At 51.2% G+C, this 13,788-nt stretch overlaps 1 protein-coding gene across 3 annotated transcripts in view; it reads right to left on the minus strand.

Annotated features, from left to right (window-relative positions):
* TMCC2 (transmembrane and coiled-coil domain family 2) overlaps positions 1–13,788 on the minus strand; it is a 41,381-nt gene that overhangs the window by 19,678 nt on the left and 7,915 nt on the right. For all 3 annotated transcript variants that reach the window (XM_041723626.1, XM_041723629.1, XM_041723628.1), the window contains one exon: positions 7,490–8,029. In XM_041723626.1, the coding sequence (XP_041579560.1) occupies positions 7,490–8,029 (540 nt within the window). The remainder of the gene's footprint in view (positions 1–7,489; positions 8,030–13,788) is intronic.

Genomic DNA, 13,788 nt, shown 5'->3' on the forward strand with positions numbered 1-13,788 from the left:
GGTTCACCTTTCCAGCCACCCAAAGGAGGTCATGGTATCACTTTGGATCTGACTGAGCTTCTGCTGAATTATTCACTAGCTATGGATACTAGCCCAGCTCTGGGGTCCCAGCAGTGGGCTCTCTGGAGAGGTAGGAAAGGATGCAGTGAGAACTTCCCAAATGCAGACTGGGGTGAAAGTCCAAGAGGACAAAAGAAGCAGAGGCATGAGAGTCAGACTCTGGAGGATGCAGCAAACGGGCTGGGGGGTGCCAAGAACAGTCGGACATCCCAATATCCATCAGAGAGACAGAGGAAGGTTGGACAAGGCTACTGTTCCCCAAAACTTCACTCATTGCCTCCAGCCCCCCACACTGCAGGGCAGGGGAGCCCTTGGTTCCTGGAGCCTAGGCGGAATGCAGTAGGGTGTGTTTATTCACCTCTGTTTCTGTTTCGGAGCCCTCTGCCCTGCGGGGTAGAAACAGAGAAAGCCCAGACAGGCCAGGAGAAGACAAAAGAGGCAGAGGAGGTGATCAGGTTAACGATACTACATTTCCATTGCCTCATCTGGCACCAGAGGGGACAGGGGTCTTGTTTCACATCTCAGGGATGTGGTGGATCCAGGGAGGAATGTGCAGCAGTGGTTGGGGAGACCTGTGCCAGCTCCCATGACCCAAGCCCACATCACCAGGGCTGGCTCCTCGCCGTCTGGAACAGGATGACAGAGAGCTCCTGTTGCTGCTGTTAGGGGCTCTGGCGTAAGGCTGACACCCAAATCTTGAGCACACCTTCCACTGGGGTGCATCTGAGGGGGCTAAGGATCCCAAGGGAGGAAGGTGGGGACCTGAATGGAGTTTCCCACCTGTGTCTGGGCTGGCATCCACTCAGTCCCTAGGGGCTGCAGATACAAGGTCTCCCACAAGTATTTCACCCGAGCTAAGACAAAAGAGGGTTGAAAGTGCAAGACACTGGGTCTCGTTAGGTAACTTGGACGTGATCTCCCTTCACCACCCACCCCTGGAATTCACTACTTCCAGAAGCCAGGGCTGATCTAGAAAACAGTGGGAACTTTCCATCTGGAAATTCATGGGGCTCCTGGGTGGCTCAATCGGTTAATAGTCTGCCTTCAGCTCAGGTCATAATCTCAGGGTTCTGGGATCAAGTCCTGCATCAGCTGCCTGCTCATCAGGGAGTCTGCTTCTCCCTCTACACCTCCCTCCTGCTTGTTCTCTCTCTTTCATATTCTTTCTCTCAAATAAATAAATAAAATGTTTTAAAAAGAAAGAAAGAAAGTCGTGGGAAAAAGATGAATAAAGGCTAATTCTAGAAGTCAGTGCCTCCTGGGACAACTAATCAAGCCCACAATCCTATTCTAAAAGAGAAGGCTGTTGCTCATGAGCTCTGGGGTCAGAGCTTTAGGTAAGGAGCAGAGTTCCCACCTTTTAGCCCCTCTCCTGATTGCAGAAGACCTTAAAAGGCAAGAGGTTTCACCTGAACAGGAGGAACACACACTAAAAGAAGAATTTCTTGATTCGCCAGGTACCATAACATATACTGCTATGAGGGTCCCGAAGGACCCTGGCAAATAGGGTCTTTTAATCACCAAGACAAGGAACAAAGGTTCATGGCAAATCCCAGAGGTGCCCTGCATTGGCCTGGCAAACAGCTGGTGGCATGGGCAGCCTCAGGAGTCTTTTCTGAGGTTGTTAGGGCTGGTTGCCTCTGGTTCTCCCTCCACCTGAGGAGCCTTTCCATGCAGAGAGGAAGAAAAGGGAAGAGGGGAGGATGGGATTGGGTGGTTGTCCTCTCCCGCAAACGAGTGTGAGTTCAGGCTGGTACAGACCTGAGTGTGGACCTGAATGACTAAGCATGCAGAGTGGCACATGGCTCTGAAGGTTGATGCATTTGTGTGGAAGGGCGGAGCGACCCCACTGGACCCTAGAGCACGGCCCTCTGGCCTCCTGGGTGCCCTGGCCTACAAGCTCAGACATACGAGGAGGCCCCACAGATGAATGGTCTGGCCTCCCCTAGCTGTGCAGGGGCCATGGTTTGCAAACATTTCTCAGCAGAGCAGCCCCGCCCCCCTCTGACCCAGCAGACTCTCAGGCAAGAGCCTAGGGCTGAGGGTGACCCCTCACTTGCCATCCCTTGGAGTAAACAGGGGTGCTTACTCATGCCAGGGCAGAGGAGAAATCTTGTTGTCAACTAAGACTGGTGGAGGAGTACACTGAGGAACAGGATGCCCAGAGGCTGCTCTGGTTTAGGTAATGAGCAGATGAACAGATGAACAGGTTTCCCCGTCTGGAGCCTGGAGATAAGACCTCCCTAAGGCGACAGGAAATATCCAGTCATGACGTGATATCTCCACCCTCTGCACCTGGTGGTGTGCACCTGGCCCTCTCCCACCCTGACTGCCCTGGTTCAGCAGAAGTCCTGCCACTGAGCACCTCCATACTGGTCTCCTACAGCTCCTTGACCCCTCCTGGGAGCTCCAGGCTCCCACGGCATAGCTCTCTGTGTCCTCAGAGGGCACCACCCCATACCACACAGAAGGGGAAGGGCAACCAGAGCAAGGTCAGGCGCCATCCTGGCAGAGCTGGCCACAAACCCCGCCTTCCTGCACTATTCCTCTGCTGAGACCCTCCAGCCGGGTGTACCTTGCACAAGCCCAGAAGAGGTGTGGGAACTGCGGCAACAGCTGGGGACAAGTTTTGAGTAAGGCCAAGAGGGAAGTATTGACTAAATCAGATGTGGAAGAAATGAGGAAAAGGAAATAAAAGTCTCTGACACACCCCCCCCCCAGGGGCTAATCCACTCCCTGAAAGGCTGGCAGCAGGAAATGAAGGCAGGACAGGAAGAGTTATTAGGTTTCTCTTAGAGTACACATTTTCTAGGAACTGCTGCTCAGCAAAAAGAGACAGAGAGAGAGGGAGAGAAGGAGAAGAGGAGGGGGGAGGGAGAGAGAGAGAAAGAAGAGTGGGAGAGGGTGACAGAGGGAGAAGTCATATACTGGGGATCCAGGTGGCCCAAGTCCATTGCACCTGCACTCAGTGGTTCTTGCCGCAGCCCCCAAGACCCAGGATTCCCAGAAGTTAAGGCTGCCTGACACACAGATGAAACCTAGATGTCACCTGTGTTCTCTATGCACCTGCCAATGCTCCAGTGCACCGACAATTCGTGACCATTTTTTCCCGCTTTATAGCTGTCAGGCAGAGAGAGTAGCTACCTTTCCCCGTGCTCTACAAATAGTAGAAAGCAGGAGGTGGGGCAGACATAGGCACTTGTTTTTGCTTTTATGGGGAAATCATTTAAGGCACGATGTCAAAAACAGCTCACTGGATCTGGAGGAAACAAGTGACAGCCAAAGGATGTCAGCAAGGCTGAGCTGCTTCCTAGGACTCAGTCCCAACTGTCCCTCTCCTGCACCCCTGCTGTCCTCAGGGTGCCAGGTCCCCTGCTCTCTTCGGGTGGGGGCTGGGTGAGCCTCTCCATGACAGCTGAGGAACTAGAGCTGCCTCCAGGCTGTTCCAGTAACTCAACCCCCGCCAGGGCCGCTCCGGTCCGAAAGCCAGCTGGTGAGTTCCAAACAATGGCAAGGGGTGTGGGTAGTGGGGGAGGCTTATGAATTAAAAATAGATGCTAGTAATCACCAGGGAGCTTGCAGAGAGCATGTGGAGCTGTGTTTACTAGAGAGAAGAATACCTCCTATTCATGCCCAGAGACTGAGGTGGAACCACCAGAGCATCTCACAGCAACCAATGGCCTCTGGGTCTGGGGGAGTCAGCTGACAGAACAGGCTTTCCTGATGGCCAGAAGACCCCTTTTCTCCTCAGGAGCCCTGCAGGGCCTCGCCTATCCCTGGCGGGACAGTTACAGGACAGGAGAGCTGGGTAACCAAAGGGGGAATGGCACCCAAGTGATAACATCACCCTCTGGGGCCGAGACAAACCCGCACGCTGTGGCTACTGCATAAAAGGGTCCCTAGTGCTTTTAGTGACTCCACGTCTATTTGGCCTGGGAAGCACACTAGAATGTAGGGTCTGGTCTCCTCTCCGTGGGATTTAGTCTTCTCTCTGTGGGAAGTGGCTGGGTGTCCTCAAGCAAGCAGTCTCCTGATTTCTCGAGGCCTGTCTCTTCAGCTGGAAAATAGAGATAGTGCCTGCTCTGGCAGCTTCACGGGGATTTTTTTTTAAGATTTTATTTATTTATTCATGAGAGATACAGAGAGAGAAAGAGAGGCAGAGACACAGGCAGAGGGAGAAGCAGCCTCCATGCAGGGAGCCCAACGTGGGACTCAATCCCATATCTCCAGGAACATGCCCTGGGCTGAGCCACCCGGGCTGCCCCACAGGGTTGTTGTTAACCAGGCAATAACACGGCAGAGTTGGGGAAAGCTGAAAGTTCTGATACGGATATAAGATGATCAAAGGAGCCACCCCTTTCCCCTGACCACCCTGAAGGGCACTGTCCTCCCCGGCAGCTGGCCCAAGAGCGTCCAGCCCTGGCCTCCCCGGCAGCTGGCCCAAGAGCGTCCAGCCCTGGCCTCCCCGACAGCTGGCCCAAGAGCGTCCAGCCCTGGCCTCCCACCAGCAGCAAGAGAACCCCGACCATCTCGAGGGCAGTGTGAAAACCAAGCACCAGCCACAGGCAAAAGCCTGAGGGGAAGTTCCCCAGCTGATGTGCCTGTCCCCATGCGCTGGGCCTCCTGCATTCCCCGTCAGAAAACATCAACAAGTTTCACCAGTTTCTAATGGTGCCCACCGCCCACCCGCTGCGTCTGCTCAGCCGCCAGAGAATACAAAGTTCACATCCCCTCCTCATAAAGCAGCTGTGCTTCCAGGGACCCATGGTTGACAGAACTGTTCTAATTTGATTTCTAAAGTGTTTTCACTGACTCAGCATGGAAAGGTGGGCCTGGCTGCAGTTGTATACCAAGCACTTGCTCACTACAGGCTGATAACTCAGCTCATTCTGCTGGGCCCCTCTGGGTCTCCACTCCACAAGGCCTTTCAGCCGACATATGCAGATCTCACTCTTGGAAAACACTCTCCACAGCTGAAACTATGCTTGCAAATGGTCCAGTGCCATCATTTTAAATCCTATTATACACTGAAAATCCCCAAATATATGTCTCCAGCTTGGATCTCTCCCCAGGACTCCACACACACATCTGATTGCTTCTTTGGCATCTCCACAAGGATGTGACATAGCCATCTCAAACATAACCCGTCCAAAACCTAGCTCTGATTTCTACCCCCCATGACCCCTGCCAGGTATCTGTTCCATTTGCCTGTTTTCCCAACTCAGTTAATGGCAATTTCTTCTTTCCAGCTGCCAGGCCAAAAACCTGTGTGCCATCTTTGCCTGCTTCCTTTCTGTTATGCTCCACATCCATCAGAGATGGATGTAGCTCAAGCTCTGAAGTGAATCCAGGATCCAGCCCCTTCTCCCTACCTCTTGCTGCTCCCACCCAGCTGCAAGCCACCACCACCTCATGCCTGGAGGATTTCAACAGCTTCTTAGCTGGACTCCAGGTTCACACCCTGGCTCATAGCCTGTTCTCCACACAGCAGCCACAGTCATCTTAAAAGGTGTCACGCATCTGTACAAAAGCCTTCAAATGACTTCCTGTCTCAGTTGGGAAAAAAGTCAGAAGTCTTATTCCTGGCTGGTGAGGCCCTATGTGGTCCGCAGCTCTCCTCACCCACCCTTAAAAAACTGACAAAACCCAGAATCCCTCAAGCCAGTATGTGCTGTCCTTTCTCCCCAGATGAGCAACACATGCTGCTCCCACTGCCATCTCTTTGATCCACTGAAACCGGTTTCTTGCTGGTTACCAATGACCCCCACTGTTTGACACCACCTGTGTACATTTCCGATCCCTGATGTGACTGTCACTCCTGCTACATTTCACTCTGTTGATTACTTCCCTCCTCCTGAAAACTCCTTCCTCCTTTTGCTTCAGCGTCATCTCTCTCCAGGACAACTCCTACATGTCTGGCTCCTCTGTCCCTTATATGTTGGATCTGTCCTTGGCCTCCTGCTCACTCGATGTATGCCCTTCAAGGGTCTCTTCCATACCCTTGAGTTCAAGCTCAGTACTGATTCTCAGAGTGCCAGCCCAATCCAGATCTCTCCCCTGTGAACCTGACTGCCAGCTGGGGGTCTTCAGTTGGACAGCTCCCAAGGCACCTGGAACTCAATGTGTCCAAAAGTGAACTCATCACTTGTCTTCCAAAACCTGCTCCCACTCCTGTATTTCCTCAACTAGAGGATGTCCCGTCCCTCAAATTGGTGAGCCAGAAACCCTGGAATCCTACTCTTTCCCTCCCTTTAGCTTCCTCTTCGCTTTCTCGCTGGTCTATTGATTCCAACTTCTGAAAGCCTTCTGAATTTGTCTCCTTTCCATCCTCACTACAGCCTAGATGACTCCAGGAGCTCCAAAAACAGTTTCCTTGACTTCACTCTTGCTCCCTTTCCTAGTCTATCTTCCCAGTCCTACAGTGAGATCCAGAGGGACTGCCTCCCTCTGCTTCCCACCTAACACCCATGGCTTCACACTACCATTGTGATCTGGGCTCTGCCTACCTGTCCATCAGTTCCCCACAGAGCTGGATACTCAGGCCACAGTGAAGCCCAGCAGCCCCTTGCACCAGCTCACCAGCTTCTGTACCTGCTACACCTTCTCTTCTCTCTCCCCTAGTTCTTCCCTGGCTAAATCAGACTCCAAGATTCAACTCCATGGCTTCCTCTACAAGGTCTTTGCCAATTCTTTCTCCTCTCCCTGTCCCCCAAAGCCTCTATCACAACCTTATCACCCTATTCTATCCATCTGCCCATCCCCCTCCCTCCTACTCAGTAAGCTGTGTGAACACCGCACCTCCAGCCTATTCATTGTTACAAATGTTCAGTAAGTACCTGTTACGTGAACAAAGGAATGAAGACAGAAATTCAGGAAGTACCACACTAGATTTTCTCCTTACCAAACAACCCTTAACAGATTCCTCTCCTATCTTCTTTGGTTGGTAATAATAATAAAAACAATACTGTGCCATGCTCCATGCCAAGTATTTTATACAAATATGAACCCATTCAATCCCACAGCAACTCTACTGTTATTATCTTCATTTTTCAATCGGGGAAACTGAGGTACACAGAGGTTAAGTGACTGGTGCAGCTAGCAAGTGGCAGAGCCAGGGTTGGTGCTAGCCTGTGCTCTTAAACCAACTGCATTTACTGCTTCTCGATAGCACATTTAAGGTGAATGAGCTAGAATTGACATTGGCCTGAGCAAAATATTATTTTGAAAAACCCAGAAACACACAGAAATGAACCATTTGGGGACCATCTCTTGCTTGGGGCTCAGGCCTACCTCTGACTCCTGCAACAGGGCAGAGAGCTCTGTGGGCAGCAGGTCTGGGGAAGCGCCAGGCAGGGCCCTCAGCTCAGCCCCCACCTCACCCCACCTCCAGGGTCCAGAGGCCCCACCGAGCCCCCCTGAGCCCCCTCACCTTGTCACCGCTGCCCTCAGCCTCCTCGGCCAGGAGATACACGTTGCCCCCGTCGGCCAGCAGCAGGGCCGTGTCAGTGGTGGAAGAGGAGCGGGGGCGGCACTGGTGCTGGTGCAGGATGGCGGCCAGGCTGCTGTCCTGGGGGGCCTTGCGCAGCAGGTGGGGGCTGCCGCGCTGGGGCTCCAGGGAGCTACTCTTGCTGCGCCGGCTGCCGCCCCCGCCGCCCCCGCTGCTGCTGTGCAGGCTGGCGCCCCGCTTGATGGAGGGCCGGGAGCGGATCTGCTGCAGCACGCGGTTGAAGGCCGTGGGCCGCGCGGGCAGGTCGTGCAGGGACACGGCGTAGGAGACGCGGTGCATCTCCGGGGAGCGCTCCTTCTCGTCCGGGGAGTCATGGTCCGACATGCCCTGCTGCTGCTGCTGCTGCTGCTGCTGGGAATCCTGAGATGTCTGGTGCTCCCTCTCCCGTGACCGGCGCCGGCTGTGGAACAGGTGCTTCAGGCCGTGGCCAAACATGGAGCCCTCTGAGAGCTGCTGGATTTTCTTAAGGAGGAAAGATGAAGAACCCTGGTGAGTGGAAAGCTCTGAAATGCCCAGGTGGTGGGGATAGAGCTGGGGGCGGGGGAGGGGGGTGGTGAGTCTGTTCTTGGGAGACTGGTGGAGCTAAACTATAAGTGTCTGAATCCGTAAGATCCTTGTAAATGGCCCATCATGCCTAAAAGGGTACCTTGCAGAAAGGTGGCACCCTCCCCCACCCAGTGGCCCCCCAGTTAACACATGGTTCAGGGCTGCCAGTCATGGTATCTCATGGCTAGTCCAGGGCTCAGTGGCACACACCAATAGCACTTGGCTCCCAGGGTTGTATCCCTCTGGGTTGACCCAGCCTACCCTCTGGTCTCTCCCTCCTTCTACGTAAGCTCCTCTTTCAAGCTGCACTGGCTCTTTCAGACCACCAGGCAGCCATTTCCAGAGATGCCTCATTGCAACGCTCTCTGAGAAAATCGGGGTCATACTGCTGCAGTAGACACCACTAAGTGCCTAGTGCATATATATTCCTTTCTTACCAACCAAACTGCCTGGCCTTCATGCACCTGGCTGAAAATTCTTCCTCCATCACACTCCCTTACAGCGAGGAGTAGCTACATGATAGCTTAACCCAATGAAAAGCAAGGTTGAGAGTTTCTAGCAACACTTGCTTTCCTAATAAAGATCCTCACCCTTCCTACTTCTTCCCATCTGGAATGTAGACGTAATGTCTGGCCATGCAGCAGCCATCCTGCAATTATAAGATGACTGGCTTGATGATGGAGGGCGTCACACACATGGTAGAGCTGCAAGCAACAGGCTTGGGAACTTGATGGTCCTATGGTGCCACCAAAGCAGTTGTGAATGCCTATCTTGGGATTCTGGCTGCATGAAATAAATAAACCTATCTTTGTCTACAGAACTCTAGTATGATTTTCTGTTATTTATAGCAAATCTGATTCCTTTTTTAAATTTTTATTATTTTCAAATAATCTCTATACCCAATGTGGGGCTCAAACTCACAACCCTGAGACTGAGTCACATGCTCCACCAACGGAGTCTCGTTCCTGATATGGTTGGCAATAAAATAAACTTTACTTGAGCTTCCAGGTTGCTGAACACATCCACGTGCCAGGAGGGTGGCACACCCTAATTCCATCAGGACAGAAGCTCCTGTACTCAGGACCTTTCCAGACTGACCTCGTCCCATGTATTTCTCCATCCTACTAGTCACCTGTATCCTTTATAATACCTTTATAATAAACTGGTAAACATAAAAAATGAATAATAAAGGTCATGTCTTATAGTGTAGTCAATAATGTGACCACTTCTTTAGAATGAGGTATCTAAAGAAGTGTCTTTCCCCTGAGATTGGAACAAACCACATAGGCCCCACAGCCCAGCACTGCCCTGGTCCCAGTCTTTCCTCTCAGCTCTCCTGTTCCCCAGGCAGGACTGCTCAGGCCAGGGCCAGACAGCCTGTGGTCAGGGCGCTGGCTTATTTGGCCAGGCCGAGCCTCAGGCAGAGAGCTTTGGAGCCAAAGCGAGGCTTGGGATGTGCAGGACCAGGTAAGAACCCACACTCTGTGACTCCTAAGAGGGAAACTCAGAACCAGGCCATTTGGGGCTCAGTGAGGCACTGCATGTCTCCATCTGTGAGGAGCAACCCATAATCTCATGAGACAGACTCATTTTTAAAAAACAGTCCAAAGGAAAAAAAAAAAAAAAAAAAGTCCAAAGAGTCACATGGCCTGAATTTTCTTTTTTTCTAGAGACAAACTCACAGAGCAGAAAACCTTAGACACAGAAACCAAGAAAAAAAAATCATGTTTAGATCTGAATTAACTGACCCACCTCTTATTGTTTCTTTACACCTCTGGATGGTTTGTGGAGACAGCTGCATGGACCTCTGGATGTCAGTAACTATACTACTGTGTATTTGTGTAAACATTTAGGATTTTCATTTTTGGCCTCATTTGAGTCTCTCTACAATCCTCAAAGTAGGCAGGGCCCTTCCATTACCCATTTTACAGACCCAATATGTGACATCAGTACAATCCACCAGAGACACCAGGGACACATGGTTTACAGTGAGGTTTTTTTGTTTATTTTTTTTTAAGATTTTATTTATTCATGAGAGACACACAGAGAGAGGCAGAGACATAGGCAGAGGGAGAAGCAGGCTCCATGCAGGAAGCCCAATGTGGGACTCAATCCAGGGACTCCAGGATCACACCCCAAGCCAAAGGCAGATGCTCAACTGCTGAACCACCCAGGTGTCTCTTGTTTCTTCTTTTAAAGATTTTTTAGGGACGCCTGGGTGGCTGGCTTAGTGGTTGAGCACCTGCCTTTGGCTCAGGGCATGATCCCCGGGTCCTGGGATTGAGTCCCACATCGGGCTCCCTGCACAGAGCCTGCTTCTCCCTCTGCCTATGTCTCTGCCTCTCTTTGTATGTCTCTGTGAATAAATAAATAAAATCTTAAAAAAAAAAAGATTTTTAAAAAAATTTATTTGACAGAGAGAGAGAATGAGCACAAGCAGGGGGAGCAGCAAGCAGAGGGAGAAGGAGAAGGAGGCTCCTCGCTGAGCAGAGAGCCTGATGTGGGGCTCGATCCCAGGACCCTGGGACCATGACCTGACCCAATGGCAGATGCTTAACTGACTAAGCCACACAAGTGCCCCATAGTTTACAGTTTTCAAGATGTTTTTCCTTTTACATTATCTTACTTAATTTTCCCAAACACTAATAAAAGCAATAGTAATAACATTTCCACTTTTCAATGAGGAAATGAAGGCTACCACCATTCCTTCTCAAGAATTTAATTCTGGGGCAGCCCTGGCAACGTTAGGTTGCTCAGTCCCATGGGAGTTACCATCCCTACAGGGCCAGCCTGAGGCAGAGCCAACATGTCCAGGGCAGACAGACCAGGGAGCACCCTCTGCCATCAATTTGGAAATGGCCAGATCCGTGGCCTCCAGACCAGGAACAGCCAGGATACTCCTTCTTCCTCAGGCCCAAGCTGATACCAGACCCCCCTCTAGGCATCACGGATGGGGCCAGCTGGCTCTGGCATTTGCCCAGCTGCTCCTGCCAAACAGTCACATTACATATTACAAATTGTCCTTCGAGCATTCCTTCCAGGTCTTTGTGTCCTTTCTCTACCACTTCTGACCCAGCTTCTCCAACTCCAAAGTCCATCTTCTATATCTGCTCAGGTCCCCTCAAAAGTCTTCACCAGAGGTCCTAGAGCTCTGAGCCATTTCCTCCCCCTAAGCCCTGGGAAACGGATGGAGGAAACGGAGGTGCTGTGGCCAACAGCCACCACTGTCTGCTCTGTTGCCTCAAATCCTAAAATCCTTCACCAATTTATTTTAAAATCATATGGCATTTTTCAAAGTGCTTCCCAATTTATGCTATCATTCCTTTTTTTTTTTTTTAAGATTTTATTTACTTCTTCATGAGAGAGACAGAGAGAGGCAGAGACACAGGCAGAGGGAGAAGCAGGCTCTATGCAGGGAGCCCAACGTGGGACTCGATCCCGGGTCTCCAAGATCATACCCTGGGCTGAAGGTGGCGCTAACCCGCTGAGCCACCCAGACTGCCCTATGCTATAATTCTAAACTGATGCTAGCTTAGCCTCAGGAGGGAGGATGGGACTGGTATCAGCATCTCCGTTTTGCAGATTAAAAAAACTGAGGTACAGCACAGTGCAGTGGCTCATCCAAGTTACACAGACAAGCCTCCAACCTCCAGTCTGATTTATCTTTGATGGCTCATACACTGACTGCAAGACTAAAGCAGATGCAGTATTTACAGACATCTCAGAACAGTCTCACGGGCAGGATTAAAACAAACCAAAAATGCCTGGGCCAAGGGAAGATGGGTCCCCTGAACTGTGGTGGTCAATCTGCCTGTGCTACATTGTGGGATGAGGGTAAGGGCTTCAACCATTGTGGGCCTTCAGTTCACACCTTCCTCATCTGTTCTGCAGGTGAAGGAAAGCCAAAGATAGTGGCTAGATAACTGTAGGACATTTGCCCCAGCAGCACCAAGGAGCCTGCTAAAGTCTGCAGGAAGCACGAGGGGAAAGAACAAAAAAGAAGTCAAAGAACAATGGGATGGGGGGTGTTGCTTCAAATGAAGGGCTTGTCCCCCACTTACAAAGTGCAAGGCCAGAAAGCTGGGGGTGCTTCTGCATGCAAGTGTCAGAGAGGAAATGGTTGAGGAGTTTTGACATAATGTGGTAAGTGTTTAAAAAAAAAAACAAACCCAAACACACAAAATCAACAACTCAGCAGATAACCAGCCACAAGTTTTGGAAATGAGGAAAACCATGGTGACTAGCTTCAGGGAACTTGGCCACCAACGCAGCAGAAAGCACCACCTGCTCTGACTAACAGGTTCCAGCTACTAAATGTCACTTGCTTTTCCACACTGACTTTTGCTTTTCCCCAGCTGCCAGAAACCATTTTGGTGGCCAAACGAAGCCATGTATTAGAAGAGAGCTGAGATGTTTCAGAGTTAGGGGTGAGATGTAAACAGAGCTCTCCCGATTGATTAGACCGCGAGAGAACTGTCCCGGAGCTGGAGGCTGGGAGCTAGCCAGAAAGGACGGCTTCCCAGGACAGGTGCTGAAGCCCGGGGGAGGTGAAGGCTGAGGCATCTGCTCTCCCCTCCTCTGGAACTGATTTTCAGGGCAGAAAGGACCCCCTGTCCTTGGGCTGCCACTGGATGATTTCTGAAAGATCCTTCCTGAGTAGGCTGTGGTCTCTAAACAGGCTTTATCCGTTTTCCTCTCTGGGTGTGGGTCCCCCCAAAGAGGAAGTTTGCTCCAAAATCTGCAAACGCAGCTGCACGAGACCAAAAAGTAAAATGCTTTGGGGTACAGTGTCGTTGGCACCATCTGGTTAAAAATAGCCAAAAGTGGCTTCTGATTCCTACAGGTCCCCATGTTCTTAAACTCCCAGAAAAGCTAGGAGGATCCTAACAAGTCACGCTAACCTATAGCTAATTACCCCAACCTGACAGCTCACCTGTCAGCTACCTGACAGTAGCCCTTCCTTCTACCTGGGTTTGGAACTCCCTCTGCCCCACCATCGCGTCGGCTGGGAGGGTTCAATGGGGTGACTGGGTCACCGTGAGCCTTAGCAAGCCTAGGTCGCCAACGTTCCTCTATTTATAGGGTCTCTATGGAAACAGGGCCAGCATTAGAGAGCTAATCGCTGTAAAAACCCACAGAGTCCTACTCTTGGGATACAAAGTGGGTTGCGGAAGTCTCCAATGGTCCTTAAGAAGCTTTGGGTGGGGAGCCTGGGGCTGGAGCTGGCGAGGAACCCTGGCCCCAGGTCTGCCACCCACCAGGATGATGATGGAGAGGAAGGAGTAGCAGTGTTCAGGCCTGTCTGGGGTTTCTGTGAGAAACACAGTGATGGGGGATGCCTGGGTGGCTCAATTGGTTAAGCAGCTACCTTTGACTCAAGTCATGATCTCAGGGTCCTGGGGTCGAGCCCCACATTGGACTCCCTGCTCAGCGGGGAGTCTGCTTTTCCCTCTTTATCTGCCCCCCCCCCCCACTGCTGGTGTGTTCTCTCTCTCTCTCTCTCTGTCTTGTGTGTGATCTTTCTCAAATAAATAAAATCTTTAAAAACAACAATGACAAAAAGAAACACAGTGATGAAAGATTTTTCTAATCATTTTTTCTTCCCCAGAATCCCAGCTGACACTTAAAAAAACATCTCAACACGGGAAAACGACTTCCCCCTTCTCAATTGTACT

The sequence above is a fragment of the Vulpes lagopus genome, chromosome 11, assembly GCF_018345385.1.
Source record: "Vulpes lagopus strain Blue_001 chromosome 11, ASM1834538v1, whole genome shotgun sequence".
Lineage (NCBI taxonomy): Eukaryota > Metazoa > Chordata > Mammalia > Carnivora > Canidae > Vulpes > Vulpes lagopus.